Source organism: Podarcis raffonei, chromosome 10 (genome assembly GCF_027172205.1).
Source record: "Podarcis raffonei isolate rPodRaf1 chromosome 10, rPodRaf1.pri, whole genome shotgun sequence".
Lineage (NCBI taxonomy): Eukaryota > Metazoa > Chordata > Lepidosauria > Squamata > Lacertidae > Podarcis > Podarcis raffonei.
Genome location: NC_070611.1, coordinates 43142297 through 43165283, shown reverse-complemented (window position 1 = coordinate 43165283; position 22987 = coordinate 43142297). Strand labels below are relative to the sequence as shown.

The 22987-nt window shown below is 40.7% G+C and overlaps 1 protein-coding gene across 3 annotated transcripts in view; it reads right to left on the bottom strand.

Annotated features, from left to right (window-relative positions):
* Positions 1 to 22987, bottom strand: part of UTP20 (UTP20 small subunit processome component) — a 57649-nt gene that overhangs the window by 10771 nt on the left and 23891 nt on the right. For 2 of the 3 annotated variants that reach the window (XM_053406802.1, XM_053406804.1), the window contains exons 24-48: positions 22410 to 22495; positions 21835 to 21960; positions 21006 to 21172; positions 19584 to 19792; positions 17611 to 17754; positions 16380 to 16459; positions 15454 to 15680; positions 13327 to 13471; positions 12187 to 12274; positions 10956 to 11099; positions 10319 to 10369; positions 10076 to 10228; positions 9027 to 9182; positions 7925 to 8065; positions 7307 to 7444; positions 6197 to 6336; positions 5528 to 5607; positions 4419 to 4726; positions 3828 to 3967; positions 3474 to 3630; positions 2997 to 3098; positions 2296 to 2463; positions 1853 to 2019; positions 1309 to 1450; positions 68 to 184 (exon numbers count right to left, since the gene is read on the bottom strand). In XM_053406802.1, the coding sequence (XP_053262777.1) occupies positions 68 to 184; positions 1309 to 1450; positions 1853 to 2019; positions 2296 to 2463; positions 2997 to 3098; positions 3474 to 3630; positions 3828 to 3967; positions 4419 to 4726; positions 5528 to 5607; positions 6197 to 6336; positions 7307 to 7444; positions 7925 to 8065; positions 9027 to 9182; positions 10076 to 10228; positions 10319 to 10369; positions 10956 to 11099; positions 12187 to 12274; positions 13327 to 13471; positions 15454 to 15680; positions 16380 to 16459; positions 17611 to 17754; positions 19584 to 19792; positions 21006 to 21172; positions 21835 to 21960; positions 22410 to 22495 (3576 nt within the window). The remainder of the gene's footprint in view (positions 1 to 67; positions 185 to 1308; positions 1451 to 1852; positions 2020 to 2295; positions 2464 to 2996; positions 3099 to 3473; positions 3631 to 3827; positions 3968 to 4418; positions 4727 to 5527; positions 5608 to 6196; positions 6337 to 7306; positions 7445 to 7924; positions 8066 to 9026; positions 9183 to 10075; positions 10229 to 10318; positions 10370 to 10955; positions 11100 to 12186; positions 12275 to 13326; positions 13472 to 15453; positions 15681 to 16379; positions 16460 to 17610; positions 17755 to 19583; positions 19793 to 21005; positions 21173 to 21834; positions 21961 to 22409; positions 22496 to 22987) is intronic. The other variant, XM_053406803.1, reaches the window with a different exon arrangement.

Here is a 22987-nt window from a genome sequence, read left to right as displayed (position 1 = left end):
AGGCTGAACTTTGCCATCTGCCAGCATTGCAGAGGTTAGAGCTACTGCATTGAGTTCAGAATCCTACCTTAACATCTGTGGACTGAAGGCAGTCGACAAGCAGCTGAACGAAAGGATCCAACATTTCTAAAGTGTGATCATCTGAGGAATTTATTTTGGACCTCTTCAGACTCATGTGCAGTAGCTGTAATAGGAAATAAGTGCTTGGAATTAAATGAATAAATTAAAAGGGGTAATAGATCTGAAATACCAAATTGTTTAAAATAATAATAATAGTAGTAGTAATAATAATAATAATAATAATAATAATAATAATAATATTAATATATTAATAATATTAATAATAATAATATATAATAATAATAATAATTATTATTATTATTATTATTATTATTATTATTATTATACCCCACCCATCCAACTGGGTTTTCCCAGCCACTCTGGGCAGCTTACAGCATATATCAAGGGCAACCTCGGGTTGTTAGCAGCCAAAGGCATCAGAAGATAACTGACATGCTATGCAATTTCAGTGATATCTTGGAAATACAGCTTTTAAATTAAGACCCGAGAAACACATGAAGGATCAGAGGCATGGGGTAAATGGATGGAGAAAAAGATTCTCACCACCCCTCAATGTCAACTCTATGCTGCTCATTCATGGCTGCATGCCTACCTAAGAAAATCTCCCTATAGTCCCAATGGGAAAAGTGCACTATAAAGCAGTAAATCTCCATAACCACATTTTTCTACAACATGAAATAAGCCAGTGCATTCATCATCACTCCTCTCCCCAACCTTCCTCTGTGCCCTATGTTCCTCTCACTTCCTGTTTAACAGCAAACACCTGCACTGGCAAACTAAAGTTTTTGCAAGCTATAGTTTACCCAGTTTCAATGTAATGGTGAACTGTGGTTTGTCACTAAACCGATAATAAAGAATGAAGTTAGAACGTGCAAGGGTTGGAAGAAACATGTGAGCACAACAAAAATGGTCCTAATCCTCCCAACCACAGCTTGGACAAAAAGGAACATTATGTCTGAATTGACCCACTGCCTCAAACTTTTCACAAGCTGGAGATGAGGGGAAGATGAGCATTACTGCCATCCCTTATGAAGTGATGTTGGGCATGGCTAGAGTGGTCAGAGGAGTATATTCTATACTACCCACCACAATCAGATGAAGGAAACAAGAAGTATTAAATTGACTAGAGCACAGCTATGTTGTTTTTTTCCAAAATATTCCTGCACTGAAGCATAAAGAAATATGTTTTGATTTCATTTTTAAGCACACAGGGCATCTCTTACATACCCGTAGCCCTGATTCAACCAGAATGTGCATGTTTGTCTTGCTGCTCACAGGTGCCTTCTGCCCTCCTCGAACTGGAGCTGGTGGAAGCAAGAGGCAGCTCTTTGGTTGCAAACGAGGATCTGGAGGAGCAGGAGCTTTGGTTCTGAAAACAAAACAAACTTTTCAGCTTAATTCATCAGGGCCGAGGACAGACATCACACTGAGCAAAGAGGAGAATCTTAGAACTGTAGAGTTGCAAGAGACTCTATAGTCCAACCTCCTGCAAAGAATCTCCTTTCTTGTAACTTGGATCCACTGGTTCAAAACTACATTGAATCGAAACTTCATGAGTGACTGAAAATCAAGGCAAGCCTGGGACTTATAATGACACTACTTTGCAACATATGGCTTGCAAGTAGCAGTCTTTGTGACAGAGGAGCAATCCTGGAAAAATGGGTCCAACATACTTCTGTGAGTAAACACATTTTCAGAAGTGGCCAATTTGATCATCCTAGCAAGCAGACGAAAAGACAACTGGATTTGAATTAACTTTCTACAAACTCACTTTGCTTTCTCTGTTAACAGTGGTAGATTTTCACTAATAAGTCCATGGCTGAGTAGAAGGATGGTTTCTGCACTCATTGCTGTGTTCATTATCAATCCAGACACGATGCGGCGTAAAGTTTCATGTACCTTCCGAGACATCTTTAGGCTTGTAGTATTCTCTAAAATCTGCAAGTAGACGTTAGAAAAGCCACCTTAAAACGCAAACCTTGGTGTTACAGATCCTTCTTAGACCATATGCTGTTGATTTCGGAAAGACACATCATTATGTTTGCAAAGTCTATATACCATGCTAAAATAACACATCTGCTTCTATATCGGTAGCATGATCCCATAAAAATGCTTCATTGTGTCACAGTCTGTCCTCCCATTATTCTTCCATATTTTAGTAGTTTATCATGCCACTGCCAAATTTCTCTTTCGGAGAGAGAAAATATATCTTACCTCTTTCAATGGAAGAATGAGCTTAGTCACTTGGTCTTTCCCTATGTACTTGCCAAGGATTTCATAAGAATCATAGCTCTTGCTTCTGCGAGCCTCCATGACTTTGGAAACTATGCCTTTCACCTCTTTCTCCTCTGCAACTTCCCCAAACAGTTCGTGGTTGAAAATCTTTTCAGAAGACACGGAGGAAAGTGTTAACAGTAAGTAGCAGTAGAGCAGCAGTTATAATTTTGCATCCACCTTTTCAGACATGAACAACGAAAGGTCCAACGCGTTCATCTTTAGGGGCGAGGGATGAGCTCAGTTTCTACAGCATCTGCTTTGCACCCAGAAGGTCTCAGGTCCAACCCCCAGCACTGACAGATAGGGCTAGGAGAGTTCCCTGGTTGAAACCTTGGGGAGCTGCTGCCAGACTGAGCTGATGGACCCATGATCTGACTAGGCATAAGAGTGTTCCCTTTAAGAAACAAAAGATCTGATAAAATGTGCAACTAGTCAAGAAGGAAGAGAACCTAGTATTACTTGGGCTCCTTCATGAAGGCAACGGTTTGGTATCACCCAACCAAGCACCACCCTCTCTCCATCCAGGTATTACAGGAACTGGAGCTGTAAGTTCCCGATTGCAGTGACATCTCTGAAATGAGCTCCTTTTACACTTGGCGTTTTCCGCACGCAGCAAACCTCGCTTTCAAAGAACTTACCTCGGTCATAAGTTCTACGCAGGGATCCAAGTCTCCCACTTTAAGTCGATTGCTGGCGAGGCTCTTCAGCAAGAGGTGGACTGTGAAAGTCAACACGTGGACCTGCATGAGCAAAAGAAATCAAGTGACTCTGTGTTTGTTATTTAAAAGGATAACTAATAAAAGAATGACACACATACACAACTGGAATGGTATTTAGAAGATTGCTATAGTGCTTTCAGCAGTCCCCACCCGCTACTGTTACCTACTAAATTAATCTTCGATACAATCCAGCATTTCTTCCAACTGCCTGAGCTTGGACCCAACTTCTCAACTGATTCTGCTTTCTGCTTGCCTGGTGTTGCTGTCAATTAGGCAGGAGAGCCCACTGCAGATTGTGAGTTCAGGGAGCAAGGCTAAGGAGCTATAATGTCCTCTGCCCATAAGCGCCTCCTCCTAATAGGAAGGCGGAAGAAAAAGAAAGCCAGCACTATATACCTGGTAACCATGGACGAGGGTTGACTGCATCTCTTTTAAAACATATTGCAGATACTGTGCCCCCAAAGCCTCCATTATTTTCATCAGGGTGTTGCGTGCAATATCCCGTATTTCCTGTGCTCTGTTCCTCAGAAGGGAGCAGACTTTCAGGAGGATGCTGGAGCCAACAAAGAAGCAAAACAGAAGAGAACCAAACACAAGCTTAAATTATCACTCCAAGAGGTTTGTACAATATTTATCCTATATATGCAAGTATGCATCCCCCCCCATATGCACTCTCTATATGTCTATATATATCCCTAGGTGATTTTCACCATATGGAACTTAATATTCACTAGAAAAGACTGTACATACCTTGGCAAATTCTCTTCCATGACATCTTGGGGAAGAGTCTGCATCAGCTTGACCATTGCAAAAGCAAGTGGAACCCGAACAACTTCTTCATCATTCACAACCTTAGATTTCACAAGCTTGTGCTCTTCATCTCTTTTGACCTGCAGGGCACAGAAACACACCATCTCCAAAGTTACTCAATAGCATTTGCAACTGCCAGCTGTTAAGACAATGATCTTACATCTACGTCCGGAGAGAATACAACACTGGAGCCGACACTCTGTCTAGCCTACCTCACAAGGTTGTTAGGAGGAGAAAGTGAGGTTCATTTGGTATACTTAAAGCGGTATTCAGAGCATCTCTTTGGTACCAAGGACCACAACTGGCATAAACGGGAGCTTTTCTTTTAATGCAAATAGGAGGTGGAGGGGACAAAATGTTAATGCTGCCCACCTCAGTCCTAACCCGGACTGGTCCCCCACGTGGGGACCATTCACACAATTTAAAAGCCACTTGCTATTTTGCTGAATGACAATTCATCTAGTTTAGCTCCCAGAATCAAGATGTACTAAAGACTATTTAAAAATAAACCCCGAAGACTCAGAAATGTACCTTTGCAATGAGACATTTGTGCAATTTGGGCAAGATGTTTCCCTGTACTGTTTCTTGAATATGACTTATCAAGCATTTCAACTCTTCCTTATCCCTAGGCAGGAAGGAAATTGGTTTCAGAGCGATCTGGGTTTTTTTGTCTTCTTCATTAGTGGCTGGAGCAGACAAAGATGAAACAGGCTCTGTTTGTTCACTGGCATCTTTAGAAAGGTCCTTGGTGGTTTCTTGGTCTTCTTCTCCATCACTAAGCTCCACTTCCATTGTTTCATTCTCCGCTTCCAGTTCAGTGTCCATGGCTTCCACATCTACTAGGCATAATCAAGATGAAAAAAGGCTTTGATGCTTGCCGATCAAGTACTTTGTTGGAACAAGACGGGCAAAGTGGGACCTGTAATCTAGAGCACTCCTGTGTAAGATATTAGCAGGCCACACTCTTCTTCCAGGATTCCCCATTCCATTCCCACTCTTCCCAACTGTTAGCCAGAATTCTGTGCCTAATGAATATGATTCATACTCAGAAGAGGATTCCTTATTAGTACAGAGCAGAGATGGGAAATAAGCAGGCCTGGCCCTGCTTTATTTATAACTCCACATAAGTTTAGGACTGGGGCATTACGTAGATATTCCGAACTAGAAACCCAATAATTAACTTTTTAAAATAGAAAGCAGAGATTTTAAAATGCGTAATGAAACAAGAGGCCCTGTGTTTTGCATGCAAAGAGTAATGGCCATGCAAGTTTATTTATTATTATATCAGAACAGAAGAACAGCCTTATGAATCAGTCCAGTGGCCCATCTGGTCCAGCAGCCTGTTCTCACAGTCGCCGACCAGATGCCTATAAGAAGTGCGCAAGCAGCACTCTTTCTTCCCCCAGTCTCCAGCAACTGGCCTTCAGAAGCATTACAGCCTCCAGCGCTGGTGGTAGAACATAGCCGTCTAGATGAGCAGCGATCAGGGTTACAATGCATTAGATGCTAAAGAGGGCGCAGTGTTAACAAGTTGTAGCAAAATGTCACAGCACTTTAAAGCCTACCAACATTTATCGTGAGACGCACAACCTTACAGGAGCTGGAGCCCACTCCACCAGATGCAGGAATCAGAACCTTACCTTCCTTTTGAATCATCTCAAGCTGCTTTTCAAGAGTTTCGTAGTCAAAATGAAAAGCCTCCAGCACCATAACGAGCACACTGTCAACGAGATTAAGGGGCAGGGAGAGAAATAAAAGGTGCTAAAATCCAAAAAAAGGTACAACTTTTCTATTTGTAAAAGGACTGGACTAAAAGAACTGCTCAAGTGAATACTTATGGGGGCACTGGGCTTGAGTTTCTTGAACAGATGCCCCCTAGGCTGCATGGCAAATCTTTAAAACAGAGGGTACATTCAAAAAGCAAAGTGCAGTATAGCACTGGGGGAAGAGTGGAATCTAGTGTTCAAAGAACGCAAGCAAAAATCTCTTTGGACAAGAGCATTCCTAAAGTAGTTTTTTGATATCTGGCCAAAGTGAATTAAAAGTGCTTGGAACATAAAGCTCTCTTTTCACGCAGACAGAGGCTCAATGCTCCCATTAACATAGTCATCAGCTCGGTTAAAACGACAGCTTTAAAACAGTCCACAGAGATACTACCCTTCTGTGTCAATTTCCTTATTAATGCTATCAGTATGGAGTGACTGGCATTGCAAACCCCTGCAAGGTTGCTCAAAAGCAAGTCTCACTATGCTGCTTGGTAAGTGCACACAGGATTACAGGATAAACCTTAAAACCGACATTTACAGTACCTGACGCCCAGTTTTTGATTGATCTGTCCAGTCTGCAAGACGTGTATGAAATGTTTCAAGTGATAGAGGTACGCTGACCAAGAAAGATGTCTGCAAACAGCTCCTACCATTTCAACCGAAGCAGTTATCATATTTTCATACTGAGGAACAGAAAACAACCCTTAGGGTCTTCCCAATTTCAAGCAGCACAAAAGCCTTGCCTAGACTAACGAAGCCCATGCAGGCTAGAAGACGCTTCCTTCCACATCCCCAACACTCCCTTAAAATCATGGCAAAAGTGACATTGTTGAACCAAGAGGAAAACACTTTCACATCAAAATATCCAAAAGAAGCAACATGCTTGGCAATATTCAGAGACCTATCTGAAGCTTTCCCCCTCATTATTAAATTCAGAAGTTGTGAGGTGTAGTGGTTAGAGCAGTGATAGCCATTGTGGTGTCCTTCAAATGTTGAGACTACAACTCCCATCAGCCCTAGCCAGCATGAGCAATGGTCAGGTTGATGGAAGTTGTAGTACAGCGACATCTTGATGGCACCAATTATCTGTCCCTGGTACCGTTTGACCAAAGGTAGGGAGCTTTTGGTTCAGGTCCTCACTCAGCCATAAAGCTCACCAGGTGCCCTTGAGGAAGTCACATTCTTTTCAGCCTAAGCTACTTCCCAGGGTTGCTGTATGAATGCAATTCTTCCAAATCAGGAGAAGGGGTACAGAGAAATACGTAGGCCTCCCTCACTGAACTATTTGGAGGAACTGCAGGATATGTATGTATGTATGTATGTATGTATGTATGTATAAATAAATAAATACATGTATAAAAAACTAAATTATGAAGATAACAGACAAAGAAGAACTCTGCAAAGTTTAGTTCCCAGAAATTTGTATGCACTGTTCCTTCTTTAAAAGGGCAGCTCAAAATAAGAGCCTTAACAAACATTTCAAATAAGTACCGTGCAGGGGAGGTACTTCATTTTTAAAAATCTCAACTCAAATCCCAACACTCTTTATTTTCTCCTCATGAAAAGGGAAATCATGCTGTTGCACTTACAGAAATATGCCACTAAGGGTTATGAAATAAAAGCAGCTCCCACCATTGTATGCTAAAAGTTTACCTTAAACATTTTCTCATCAAAGATAGTAGTAGTTGCGTAAGGCATAATGTAATTCTGAAGAGATTTGGAACAGAGTGTGATTTTGCCATCAACTAGTTGCTTAGCCAATTTCTTCAAGGCGCGTGCCCTTCTGTGGATCTAAGAGAGATACAACAGTTTTCACTGAGTGAGGGCCCATATTTAATTCAGTAGACCTAGGAGGTTTGAGTGTCATAATCTATCAAAAGTTTCACCAGCTTTTAACAGCTGAGAGGGAGAAACGACACCTTTTTGGGTGAGCATCTTACTACAACACACTTCTGTCTATTTCTCAAACTGAGACACTGAATAAGAGAAAATACATTCTGATTAAATGCATAAAATTCTAGCTGCTGTCTTTTAAATGTGACATTAACAGCAAAGCTTACCATGTGCTAAAATAGTGTAAATGACATTATAGCCATTAAATCAAAACACACACGCAGAGAGCTATTGTTCTCACAACGATCAATGATTTGCAACTGAAAAAACGAGGCAGCACTTGCAAAGATTTACATTCACAGAAGAAGATGAAGTATCTCCCATCTTTCCACTATCATACAACTATTGTCCAGTGGAAAGAACAGGATTGCATTATACCTGAATATGCTTCATATTTTCAAAGAAGTCCATCTCTGGATCATGAACGTCCGTCAGCTGGGCCAAGTCCTGAAACTCTGGGTGGTTTGAAAATGCTCGAATCAAGCTGGAGAGCAATGATGTGTAATCCTGCTGAATGCTCTGAAAGCAGCAAGCAACAAAATACCAAGGGAAATGTGAAAGTGTGTGGCTTGGGTGTTTTTTTAATGCAGCCATTTGATTATTTCTTTTTTAGAAACACACTGAGCAAGAACAACCATGCAAGAACACACACAAAAACCAGAATTATGCTTTTGAAACGTTCTCCCTTTGGAACTAGACTGACATCCACACATATTAAACATTCGATAGATTTTTGTTTAGATCAGGGGCTCTACATATTTACATTGGTACCTGAACTACTCCTGCTGTTATCTGAATGAACATGTCAGGGAAGTGTGGTGGTAGCACATGGCAAGACATCTCACGTGGTCCCACATCCTCTCCACACCATTGTATCAACCCCTCCCCTAGAATTTAGCTTATTTGCCATATTTTGGACTCGTCAACATGTTGGGCTGGAGTAAACATGCTAAGGTAGGTAGGTAGGTAGGTAAGGTAATAGGAACAATACAGAAGCATTTTGTTTATGCTTTTTAAAATATTTGCATCTTATCATTAGCCACATTGGGTGCTTTGTTCAATAAGAAGCCTGTCCACGGCCCTGTCTCATTTCAAAATACTAGAATAGGGCATCACTTGTACAATTCTCTTTCACTGTAACATTTCCTCCTGAAATGTAACAGCAGTCAGACAGCAGTCAGCCTGATGATTATCGGCTTGTGGTGATGCAGAGGTGGGCTTCTTCACCAATGGAACGCACTCTCTGCTGAAATATGAGAGGCATCCCAACATGTGTTGAAGATGCACCTGTCCACACAGGCATTCCCTTGATCTCTTGACCAGAGTTTCTTGTTTTAATTGTTGCGTTTTAATGGGGTTGTTTCATGGGAAATGGAACTTCAATCGTGTTATATAACTGGGTTTTATATTCTATAAACCACCAAGAAGCCTATTTTGGCATTAAACAGTATATAATTAAAAATAATAACCAGCTTTTTACCTCAGTCTTGTTCTTCAGCCCTTTTCTCAATGCTTCTAGAAGAGTGTGATGAATGATTTCCTTGTATTCCTCTTCCGCGTGACTGATTTCAGCAAACAGGTTGATAATAGCATTCAGACAGAGGATGGCACTGTCACTTAGAGACATCTCTCCTAACTAAAGAAAGAAAAAGATTGTGGCAGCTGAGATTACAAGAGATGCCCCTGAAACCGTAACTTAAAAGAGACTCAGAAATACGCAAGAATATAATCATCGATAAAATATAAACCAGCTCCCCCGACAACAACTCAAGAGCAGTTGTAATGGGAGCAATAGACCTAGAAGCTTTAAATATCTGCAAGCCATATGTAAAAAGTACCATAAAATTGTTATGAAGCTCACTATGAATCAATCATATTTTCCTGTGAAATAAAAGACTTTTTTTGTCATTTTAGAGCTAGCAACGATAACCCACATGCTTACTATCTTTTAAAACACAGCCAAAGTCCACACAAACAGGGGTTTCCTATGCTGTCCCCTAATACTGTCAAAAATGTATTTTCCTAAGCCCCTGGGGACCCTCAGAAAAAGCCAGTTTGTGGCACTGAGGGGAGATACTAGGAAGGTGGGGAGAATTGATGAGTATCAGGCAGAGGCAATGGAACAAGCAGAGATTCTGAAAGCTGCCGCCATCTTAGATGTAAGATTATTTTTGGTTCTTCCTTAACTCTCTTACCTCTCTTGAGATATATGCTGCTGCAGGTATTTCCTCATATAGCATCCAAAAGGTAATTATAATGCTCACCTAAAATAGCTTATGGCTGTTTTGCAAACATGCATAACTTCCGCGGAGGTGCCTTCTGGGTTCAAAAGGAATATTCTAAATTTTTTTAACTAAATAATAAAGCAGGAGTTTCTAATCTCATTGATGGTATAAGGGGAAAGATATGCAGATAAATGTATTTTTCAGTTTGCGAAATGATCAATTTTTTTTAATAAAAAAATAGAGAATACATTTCCAGGAGCTCTACCATAAAGGACAGATCTTTTCCACGTGGGCATGGGCTCACCTGTATTGTATAGAAACAGTTATGCATTACTGGAATAAGGTAGTCGACATCCACTGTTTTCATTGCCTTGATATGAGAAGTGATGTCTTGAAATGCTGACAAGCGGATATCGAAATTGATATCATCAAGATGACGTGGATCAAAAGCATTCAGCTACAAAGGGCAAGAGGTTTAATAAAGATATAAAAATCAAAATGATGACAGAAAATTTCTTAGAAGTAAATCAGGTGAAACATTACATACCTTAACTGTATCTGTAATGTATTTTAGATTGCTTTCCAAATCTGATAAAGTCTATAAAAAAGGAAAAATAATAAAAAGGCAAATTTAACAAACCTAGAATTATTTCACACACGTATCATCTACCGTCACATTAATAGCGCTTTTCTCTGAACACTCTCCAGTTCTACATTTTACTTTTTAAAAAATAGGACAACCAGAAGTGGCCACAGGATTCAAAATTCAGATGCTCCATTCTTTCGTTCCAGCGTACCACACTTTGCACTTATTTGAACAGAAACTAACCAGGTCTTCCATTATCTACTCATAATATTTTGAGTTTTAGAACTCATCACCATCCACTACATTTCCCACAGTTCCTGGAGGCTGAGGAGGCCATTTTGAAAGTCCATTGCCCAACCACTAAGAAAAAAGGAAGCAGTCAGGGGAAAGGGATTAGATAGCCTCTCAAGGGACTGCAGAGGGATTTGGGACTGGGAAGACTAATGGTCCCAATGACATCCCCAAGAGCATGGCAGGGTCATAGATTGAAATGGACACTCAGAGAAATCATTATGGATCAAGTTCACATCACAACCAAAATAGTGTTGAGCAATCGCTAACAAAAATGCTATAAATGTGCTATTACTGTATTCAGTACCTCAAAAACCATGCAGAGCGTCTGACGAGACAATTTGTTCTGAACAACAGAAAACAATTTTGCCAGTGGTTTGAGGAAACTTGCTGGATTCAAACAATGCTTCAGTAGATTTTGTACTGTTTCCAGGATGTCAATCTCAGTATCCTGGGAAAAAACCAGATAAATCATGACACGATTCCTCACTTACACTGAAAAATAACATAATGCAATCCAGTTCAGAAATGTCAAGAGAGATTTAGTTAAATGTATATTAATCAAGAAACAACTGACATATTTCCACTGTGCAAAATACTTGAAAAAAGTACCCTGCTCTGTATATAGACTAAACTACAGCATAGCACAATTATCAGTAAGCTTGAACAAGACTCAGCAAGCCTTGTCCTTGCATGCTCCCCCTCCCCTCTCTTCCTGCCCCATAAGCAAGAGGAGCAGATCAGAAGCTCATTTTGCTGCTTTTGCTTAATCAATGCATGTACCATGACCATGACTGCAGCTTGGCTTGTTTCAATCAAACTGTTAACTACAGTTTGTTGGTTTAGATGAAACCCCCCCCCACACACAAATAACGATTAAGCAAAAGTGAAGCTTTTAAACTCCTCCTAGCTACACAGAAGGAAAGGGAACTGTGCAAGCCCAAGGCTCACCCTGGTTTGTTCGTTTTATACTCAACTATGTTTTAGAACGGCGATGGCTAGCCTGTAGCCCTCCAGATGTTGCTATACTACAATTCCCATCATCCCTGACCACTGGTCATGCTTGCTGGGGCTGATGGGAGTTGGAGCCCAACGACATCAGGAGTCCCACAGCTTCCTCATCCCAGGATTAGCCTGGCATCCTAAAATGGGAAGTGGTTTGCACCAAGAACATAGGCTAACTGAAATCTGAACCAGGGACTTCCCACTTTCAAACTTTTTCTTTTTTAACCACTCCATTATAGTTGCTCTTATATATATATATATATATACACACACACACACACACACACATACATATACATATACATACATACATACATATATACATATATATATATATATATATATATATATATATATATATATATATATGGGTGGGAATCCCAAAGGCACAGCAGAGCACATTGAATAACAGTGACCCAAACAAGTTAGCAGCAGATCATGATGACATGGAAAAATAGTTTAGAAGTTCACCAGAAAACTGCCAAACTTGAAAGAAAATGTGACTTTCCACAGGCATAAATAACAAAGCCTACCTGCACCATGTTACTCTGGTGGAGGAAAGGGAGAAGAAGACCAATCAGGATGGAGCTCTGACTCTTGTCCTTTATAAACTTGCTAATTCTATATTCAACAGAAGCAAGAGGTTAGCCTTGCACCGATATAACCACAACATCACGATTCAATTGCCTATAATGTAATCATCTGTTAATGTAAACTGCTGCTGATGTTCTGCTTACAAAAGGGCACATGAATGCATTAATAAAATTCTGGTCCACACATGACTTCACACAAATGAATATGGACAACTGCAAGTCAAAGAACAGGTATATACTGTATACCTATCAGTGTATAGGTAAACTACACATATATGAATTAAGAGTTTGTGATCCCCAGCACAGAATGGATCAGAAGATGCCTGTCGAAGGTGCTGCCAATCAGAGTGCACAATGCTGGGCTAGACATCCAGTCAGAACAGTCTGATCCCTTATAAGGCATATGGTATGGTGACATGCAGGGAGGAGGCTGCATATGAGTTACATGGAGCCAAGAAACTCGATTCAGAGCCTCCCATGCCTGAAATACAAACAATAGCTTCCAGAGTGAATTCCCAACAAAAAGCCCCACCCTGAAAGCTCAAGCTTCCTGACAGCCTCTTGCAGGTGTTTCTCTTGAAAACATTTTTTGTTCACAAGTCTATTCAGTTGTTTAATTTCCTGTTTTAAAGGGAACACTTCGTTTTTAACTATTATTTTTATACTGCTTTATGATATTTTACTTTGTGCACCTCCTTGTGGCTTTATGTGAGTGGCGAGTACATTTGTACCTCCACTTACGTATCCCTCTGGATACGTAAACTTCAGGATGCAAATGCGGCAAACCCGGAAGTATTTTTCCAGGTTTTGCCATGCATGCATGCGCAGAAGCACTAAACCACACCACACGCATGCACAGAAGCAGTCCTCCGGTTGTGAATTCCTCGGGATGCGGCCAGACGTCTGGAATGGATCCCGTTCGTAACCGGAAGTACCACTGTATGTAAATTTACTCCTCCCCCATATATATATATATATATATATATATATATATATATATATATATATATACACATATAGTAAAAATTTAAGGGACCCTATATAAATCAGTACTCTTAGCAGTACCAAGGAACTATTTACTTTGAAAGGATGTTTAGTTCTTTGCTGACTTGTGCTCTGTACTTCTTCTTCTTCATCTTGTCCACACTGAACATAGTTTTGCTGAGATACTGAAGGATTGCAGGCACATGGGGGAGAATCAGCTTCACACCTGTGGTGGGAACATCTGCAAGGGAGACAGTGAGTTTATTTACCATTCAGAGACGTTAAGTACTCCAAGCAGAAAAACTAAAGAATATCATCCAATTCCTCACAGTATAACAATTGTTCTGGGGTTATTTCAATTTATATCCCACTTTTCTGCATATACTACCCAAAGCAGGTAACAGAAATAATAATAAAAATGCAGTGAGTTGAATCCAGAGATTTTAGTGCACTAAAGTGGGCTGGTGGAAGTCCTCTTTCCTCCCTGTCCTTCCCTCCAGCAGCCCACACAGGAGCTTCTCCCAAGGATGGAGGGATCCTGCTGATGGGATGTGGCACCAAGTGGTGTGTTTGTGTGTCCCTGAGCGGAAGCAATTTCCAGAAGCCTGCACATGATGATGGAACGACATCAAAGAGACGGGCAAGCTGGCCATATCTTCATATTATATTTTATATGAAAAGGCCTCCTGACTTGGCTAACCTGATGAAATAGGAGTTTATATCAGCCAACAATAAACTATATGCCATAATAAAATGTCTTACAACTAAAAATGCAGCTTGTTAACAAATCTTATTATACGGCTCCCAGAAATACTATCATTATGGCTAAACGTGGGAAAATATTGGTTTGGAAACTAGCACATTTCCTGGGAAACCGCTGAATGTAGTAGAAGTTGCTACTAAAGGGATTAATTAGGAGACAAGGGAACTTGCTATCCAGTTACTGAACGATGCTTTAAATTAAATTATTTAGCCAACATGAAATGTGTATGTTTGCTGCTCAAAAACACAGTAGTCAATAATATTTGCTGGTCATTGCTCTTGAAGTAGATCTGTTATCTCCAGCAAGCTGAAAGCTGACAGAGATCCTTCAAGCCAGGATATAAACAGGTGTCCGGGGGGGGGGGGGGGGAGAGACAAACAAACACCTGTGCACTGTCCTTTACCACAATGTAACACTTTTAATAAAGGCCCATCTTTTATCTCAAGTGCTAGGAGTTTCTGTTGGTTCTGTTTCTCTGGGACAATATACCCTTTCCATCAGAACTCCTGTTCACTGGAAACCCAGCTCTGTGGCTGCAACACCTCAGCTGTAAACCTCCTTTCCCTTTTGTGGTTGCCTGGCACCAAATCTGATGGTCTTTGTATGTGAATACAGTTTTCATGTCCTCATGCTTTTCTATGGTTTTAGTGCTGTTTTCAGCTGTCCCTATGTCCTGCTCTTTTACTGATATTTTATTATTCTATCTGAGTGCTTTAAGTGATGTTACGTAACTTTGGTGTTTTTATTACTGAAAAGTGGGATAGAAATGCTTTAAGAAAGAAACAGAGGAAAGGAACCTTGCGGGTGTGAGCTGCAGAATTGCTCCATTCATTTTCTGATAGACAGGCCTATGAACTGAATACTGCGCTAGAAGTCACAAAACCAGCATTTAGTCTAGACTGACCTGTACGATGGCCATTGGGTGCCATTGCACCTTCTGCTCTAAGGATGAAGTGAAAGCTAAAGCTGGAGATGAAATTACTAGTATAAGAGGGCTCTTCAACTGTTGACTTGTTATAAGCCAAAACTACAAACTGAAATCAGTTACAAGTGATACTTGGTCTTGAGGGCAGGGCAGAGAACATATCCAGTGAGAATGTGTGTGAAACAATACTGGGAACATTGGGAGGAAAAACACGAAACACACCATGAGAGAAGTTGGTAATGCAGCTCTCAATGAAAGTCACTCTGCCCCGCCAACAACCCATTTATTTATTATGAGTTTTTACAAATGAATTTCCATCTCACCCTTTAATGTACTTCTAAGGGAGGCAATAAAAACCAGTAAAAATGAAACTATAAGAAGTCTACAGAGCATAACTACAATACATTATCTAGTAAGTGTGCTGAGAATATTTTCTTTCACAAATTAGTTTCTAATTCTACCACACAAGCAAAATGGAACAAGCAGTTTCGAAAATATTCACTTGCAATAGATTCGGGCGCCTAACTACCCGTACCTTCTGTCGTTTCATCAACTTCTTGGAAGACACAGTCTGTCACTGTCAAGCTGCACATATCGTCATCGGGCTCCAAGTCAGGAGTGTTTAGAAGACTGTCAGCCACGTCCATCACAACACCAGCCGTTGCCTCACACAAGCTTTTGGCCGAAAGCAGAGCAAACACATTGGATAACACATCATATTCTGGATGTCCTGGCATCTGCTTGGCCAGCAAAGGGAAATACCTGAGGGAAAGGCAACAAACAGGCAGGAAAATACTAATGTAGCAATATCTAACTCTAGCAAAATGACTAGTGACAACATTAGAATGAAGCTCCCAACAGGTAAGGCCTAAGTCAGTGATCCAGAAAAAGGATCCAGCAGGCTCTCCTTACGTTCATAATACTAAAGCCGGGGAGTGGGGAGTAGAGATGCCCCTTTCACAAGTTTGAAGGAACGTTCCATAAAGTCACAGTAGGAACCAAAGCAGGTGAAACTCCTGAACTGCCCTTGTCATGTTTCTCTTAAGTTCCTACAACTCCTGACCTTTTTCTTCTTCTTCACTGTTCAGAGTCTCAAAAATTGTCAAAAGGAGGAGGACAACAACAACAGGTGGAGGTGCAGATTTCAGGGCCTGAAACATTTGCAGAGAACATGCCCCTTGCCCCATTCCAAGTCAGCCCTAATGCTAACTTGAAAATGAAAATGTCAAGAGGATACCGTCATCGATTTGCCAGTATATAAATTGTGTTAAATAAACAAGATGTGTTCTTGTCACTGTACCTGTGTATATGGTCACTATAAACAACCAACATAAACTTTAGATTAAAAGTGCAGCTCACTTATATATATACACATAGATACATATATACACACACACCTGAGTAGCAGTATAATAAAGTTATACCACGATCCATTGTTTCATTAAGAAGAAAGTAATTTACCTGGGGCTTCTGCTCCATATGTGAACGATTTTGAGTAAGAGAGTAGGAGAATATTGGCTCTCAGAGGCCAACCTGAGGATCTGAGGGAACAAAACAAGAGAAAATAAAATCGGGGCAAAATATTGAGGCTGTCTTGGTAGAGATGTTTGCAAAAGAAGAAGCATTAGCATGCTCACTATTTGCTTCTGAAGGAACAATTTACTATTTGCATTTATCTTCCTTTCACCACAACGCTAAGAGCTAAGCCAGGGATTTCTGCCTCCACTAACATCAAGAACAAAACTGGTAATGATGAGTGGAGCCAAGAATGTTGCCATTATGGCTTCTCTACACCCACCACAGCTAAGGCAGTCTAGCATTAAAGGGACCATCTCCAAGTACCTGAGAGAGGTAGAGTAGTGAAGAAAGCAGGTTATAGTCTGAAGGAACCATCATTTTTTCCTGTTACATACTTAGAGGTGAGCCAGCACATGCTCACAGGAGACTTCTTTCTAGTTTTATCTAAAAAGAAGTATCCAATATTTGCTTTATGTTTCATTATCTTTGTGAGGCTTGACCAAAGAGTTACTGCAGTGCAGATGGGTGACAGCTTCCACGACCTTAAGACTGTTGTGGCATGAAAGGGCTCCTGTCATGAATGGCAGATCTGTTCCCACTCCCTTGGACCTCAGGCAGTAGGTCTAGCTGTTGTGGCATGCACACTGCCACAGTATGGTAACAGAGAGAGAGAGAGGAGTGGCGGGTGCCACTCAGTGACACACTTTCTCCCAACAAAGATGTGGCATTGACTTAGGAACATGTATATCTCACCCAACAAAACTGAAACTTTACATTTGTCAACATGAAGTCACATTCAAGTTTTGTGGAGATGATATAGGCAAAAGCCTTTAGATTCAACGAAACCCGTGCTGTTTATGAAAGGACAAACCCGGTTTACATTGTACTTGGATTAAATTTACATACTTCTGGACTGTAGCTTGAGTGGATACACTGATTAATATTATTGATTGATTGATTGATTGATTGATTGCCCACCCATCTGGCTGGGTTTCCCCAGCCACTCTAATAAAATTAAATGTTTTGTTCCTAGCATGCCCTCTGTGCTTGCCCCAAATACCACTTCCACTCCAAAGCAAGTCATTTGTGCAGTTTGGAAGATGCTAGAGGACACTTGAGACATGCGCCTAAGTAAAGGAAAGCAAGCAACTCTCCACCTTCACGCTGCCCTTACCTGGGGCCAAACCACCGCATGAAAAACTGCATCAATCTCTTCCACACTAAAGTTGTAAGTTTTGAAATCAGAGAAAAAGTCTGCTATAAGTTTAAGTCCAAGTCGCCTCAAATTTTTCAGTGGGTTAATTAATTTGAGTTGAATCTGCAAAACAAATCATAACAATCCTGTGAAGGTCTTTTTTCCCTTCTTAAGCAAAACATTTAAAGGGCAGTTATTCTTTACCACCTAAGATTTAAAAGACTAGTTACTGAATGTGTCCTCTGAACTGCAAGCAGTAACCATATGTCTGCATTGCCTCTGTCCGAGTTACACTAATGCTGCATGTCTCTGGAGTATTAATGTAAATTTATATAAAGAACTTTAATCCGAAGATCACAGGATGGTTTATAACGTAAGAGCACAAAAGAAATAATAGCAAAAAAGAAAACCCCAATACATTTTTAAAGTCCATAAATATATTGCACAGCAAATAAAGATATTGAGATCTGTTCGCATAGCACGAGAGCGAAAAGCAAGCATGCTGGAGATGAGAAGCCCAACTAGGGCCAGCCCGAAAGCTAGGCGGTGTGAGATAGCTGCCTCAAGCAGCAGGTGCTGAAAGTGGAGACTACCATGAGTATGAATGTAAGATTCAACAGCTAGCCTGGTTAGTTTCTCTATGTGAGATCTGCATGGCGAGGAAGCATCTTAACCTCCAGTGGCAATTTGTTAGCCAGCCCTGTGTCACGAGAAAAAAAATCTACCCCAAATGAGAACTGTAGGAAATAGTAACCCCACACCTCCATTTATAACTATACAAAGTTAACATTTAACACAGACAGTAGTATTAGTAGGCAATAAATGACTAATGTGTTTTGAAAAAGAGCCAGTAGAATATAAATGAGGCTCTTAATTGGCATTTATTTCCTCACTAGATAATGAAGTGTTAAATTAAGTTTAACAAATGGCAACGCTGAAAAAAATATTTGTGAAGCCTGGAGTTACTGAATTACAGCTTTTCGTCTCAAGAGTTAGTGAATAACTTCATGTGCAAAACTAATTACCATGAACTTCAGCAACACTGCTGTCAAAATGATTACTTTGAGCTCAGTCTGAATGTCTGCATGTCCATGGAGTGCAATATTGTACATCAGATCTTGCACTGTGACTTTTCTGGGTGTTGCTCTTTTTGAACTTCCTGGCAAGAGGCAATGGCGGACTTGCAAGCCACATTAAGCCAAACTATAGTCTGATGTGAAAAAGCAGCATGCAGGCGCACATTATTCAAACATTTCCATGGTAATTCTTTCCCACTCCTGCTGCTATCATGCTGTGGCTGAAATAAACCAGAGTTTGGCTTGTTGCACTGGCCAAACCCAGGCTCATGGTATGTTTCTCTCCAAACAAGGCACAAGTATTAAGCCCAAAATAAACCTTGGTTACAAACCACAAACCCAGCTTCAAATGACACAAGCCAGACTGCAGCTTGTTTTGTACACAACAGAGCAGCAGCAGGAGCAGTGAAGGAGAACTGGAATTTTATACCTCTCTCCTCAATTGCATGTAAGGACAAATGAAATTCTTTCATATCCTTTTAGTTTGGAGGGAGGTAAAAGACAGGATTGCCCTCTATCTCATCAATATTTGATTTATATTTGGAACCACCGGTATGTGCAATTGGAACAGAATAGGGCGATTTATGGTTTTGTTTACGAGCAAGTGGAATTTAAATTAGCTTTATATGCAGATTATTTATTACTCTTAACTAGTATTTATGTCAGAATTAATAAGAATTGATAGAATTTTAAGGTATACAATTAACTGGTTAAAATCTGCATTAATGCCAGTGGATGTCAAAGCATAAAAGACTAAGCGTGGTCAGAGAAAATTGTTCATGAGGAACTCTCCTTGGTCCTGAAATGAGCAACGTGCCCCATGGGCTTCTCATCAGAAACAGAACAGACACGCATACACAGGAGCAAATTTCTCACCTTTTCCCGTTCCTGAAGAATGTGAGATACTGTTGCCATCATGCAAAGTAAAATCTGCAAAATCTCGGGCAGGTACTGGCTGATCAGATGCCCCATGTTTTTCAGTACTACTTCCAGGCTGTTGAAAAGGCTATGCTGCCGACCGAGAGGCAAGACTCGAGATAAATCGAGTTCTTCCACTGCTTGGAGCACTGCAGAGAGGCAATTTCCTACCAAAAGCAAAAAGGAGAAGAAAGTGGGCGGTGGGAGGCGGCAACAATAGTATCATCTTGGTAATAACGCTACAGAGATTGAAGGTACTGTTCAGTTTTGGTAGGTGCATTTCAAGATGGAATATCCCACTCCTAAAGATACAGAAATTAGCAAATCAATAATGCCTAGGCTTCTGTTGCAATGCTATACACCCAATTTTAAGAACCAAATTCTAGGGAAGGTGTTTTTTCTATTAAAAAAAAACCTGAAAAGAAGCAGAAGCAATATATGGCTTAAAGGGCAAAAATTAGAATGACCCCTTAATGGATGTGTTCTGCCCTTGGGAGCTAAATCCCACTTAACACAGTGTGGCTTACACTCTAGTAAGCATTTAGAGGATTGCCCTTTAAGAGATTTTTGGTTTTCACAAACAAGATGAAGAACTAATGTTCCCTACTATTACTAAATGTAAAAATAGGGTCACAAGGAATGTTCAGTGGCAAAAAAACACACCTAAGACAAAAGAGATCACAGTTCAATGTAATGCAGACTCTATATGTAAAAGGTAAAGGTAAAGGACCCCTGGACAGTTAAGTCCAGTCAAAGGTGACTATAGGGTTGCAGCGCTCATCTCACTTTCAGGCCAAGGGAGCTGGTGTTTGTCCCCAGACAGCTTGCTTCTGGTGCAACGGAACACTGTGATGAAAACCAGAGCGAACGGAAACGCCGTTTACCTTCTCACTGCAGCAGTACCTATTTATCTACTTGCACTAGTGTGCTTTTGAACTCCTAGGTTGGCAGAAGCTGAGACGGAGCAAAGGGAACTCATCCCATTGCACAGATTTGAACCAGATTAAAATATTATCAAGAACCACCCAAAACAAATATTGCAAATAAATCAGCTGCCCGAGGAATCATATCCCAATTTCCCCCCTAATTTTCCAATCAAAATCAGCAATCCATTCTCCTTAAAACTCTCAATCCAACTCTCAAAGCTGCTTCATTATCACGCATGATGCCCAGATACATGGTTTTAACACTGAAGCAAGTTAGACATGCAACAAAATATGCCACTATATTATACAGTTCAAGCTATAAGCTACGAAGAAGCAACAAAATATTGCAGTGTATCGTCACCTGGCATACTCCTTTACTATTGGGCCCTTCCTGTTGGGCTCTTACTAGCCGCGTTCGCCATTAGATAAAAAGTTTCTCATGTACAAGCCATACCATTGCCAAAGTGCTTCACAGGCTCAAATAGCAGATCCAGGAACATCCTAATCTCTTCAGGCAGCGAGCCAGCAAGGAATCTCAAAACAATAGCCATGCGTGTCCCAGCGGCTGACTTCCCCTGTGTTTTGCTTCCAGTTTTATTTCTCATCCGTCCATACAGAATCCTTCCAATACCAAAAAGAAAGTTATTATTATTTTTACAGGTTACCAACCTGCATACAGAAGACTTGGTCCATTGGGCCTGTTGACCTTTTCTTTTTTATATATAGACTTAAGAGAAAGCTTCCAAGTTGCCAGAATTGCAATCATAATTTTGGCTGCAAAATGAGAGCCATCATAACCCACACGCTCCCGCCCTTTTGTTTTGATTTTTGCCTGTTCTACCCTCCCAGCAACCCTGTGAGGTAAGTGAAGCCAACTGGTGATGACTGGCCCAAGGCTACCCAATGAACTTCATGACAGACTTGGTATTTGAATCCAGACCTCCCTAGCCCTAGTTCGGGACACCACTTTGGCTCCAAACCAAGATAATTACTGACGCAATTTCCCAGTGACTTGATTGGAAAGTTTCTTAACCATTTGGAAGCACTCCAATGAATAAGGACTCACTTAAGTTACAGAAGACAGTTTTCCACACACACAAAAAAAGTGGCTTAAGTAACCCATAGAGTATTTGGAATTCACAGTGAAACCTGAGAAGCAGGTCAAAAAATCCAACCATCTTCCTGTTGAAGTAGGCCCATACATTGTCATATTTCATTTGTAAAGACCCATAAGGAACCTATACAGACTTGATTTCTAAGTTAATATAGAGAAGCGCCTTAACCTCATTAGAACAGGAACAAGCTCTGGCCGGTGCAGTGCCTTTACTGTGGTGTTTTCTTCAGAAATGCTGAAATGAACTATTTCTTCCTTAAAGCTCTTGTCTTCCAGCAGCCGTTCCAAGTTCTCTCTGTAAGTAGATAATGCAAGATTAAGAAAAAGATTCTCTACGCAATATCTTAGAAAACAAAGCCACAGATCCTAGAAACAAATTATGTTTATGCTTGGCGAAGAGAGCGCCTGTCAAGAACATGCATGTGTGAACACTTACGCACCATTTGCTCTGGCCATGATATATTCTTCCTATATGATGGCTGAAGCAAAACAAACAGCCAAATCAAACTGAGGATGCAATCTAGCGAGAGTTCCTCCACCAACTGAAGGCATCCATTAACGCAACAGGGATGGAAAGAATTCCCAGCAACTCCTCCCCTGCCCTTCTTGCATCGCTCTGTCTCCCCACCAGCTCCAGAGGATTGAGGAACCCCTGGAGCAGAATTTGGGGAGCTAAGAGGGAGGAGCTAATGTCTTCCATCAGCAGAGCAATATCCACTGAATCCCACCCATAGAACTTCTTACCGGTATGGCAGTAAGTGTGGATGCTTGTAAGTCATGATACAGTCAAGAGCTACTTTTTGCACACTCTGGTCTTGATGAGACAGCAGCTGAAGATAATGTTTTAGAAGAAATAAGTCAGAAGAAAGCACACATAGGCCAGATTCCAACTTATATTGCTTTAGTAAATCCCCTCTCCCCATAGGCTTTTATTTTTCTGAGATTTATCTTGTGCCCAGTCACACTTCATCCCTTTGGCTGGCCTGACAAAGAGGGACAGGACAGGAGAGAGGTAAAAAAAGCTGCCTGCAGTCATTTGCCTTAATTTTGCAAGATGCTTAAGAGGTTTATTCTACAATCAAGCAGTATGTAATATTTGTGCAATAAATAAATAATTAAATACATGATTATTGGGGAGCAACCCCTCCACAAACACAGTAAGAAAATTTGAGAAGCCCTGGCCTTACACAGAGATACTAAACAGAACACAATTTCCACTAATCCTTAACATTGTCCATCATTCCAATTGTAGGAATTTAACTCTGTTAAAAAGCTTAAGAAACTCATTTATTCAGATTTTTTCAAGAACAACAACAGAAAGA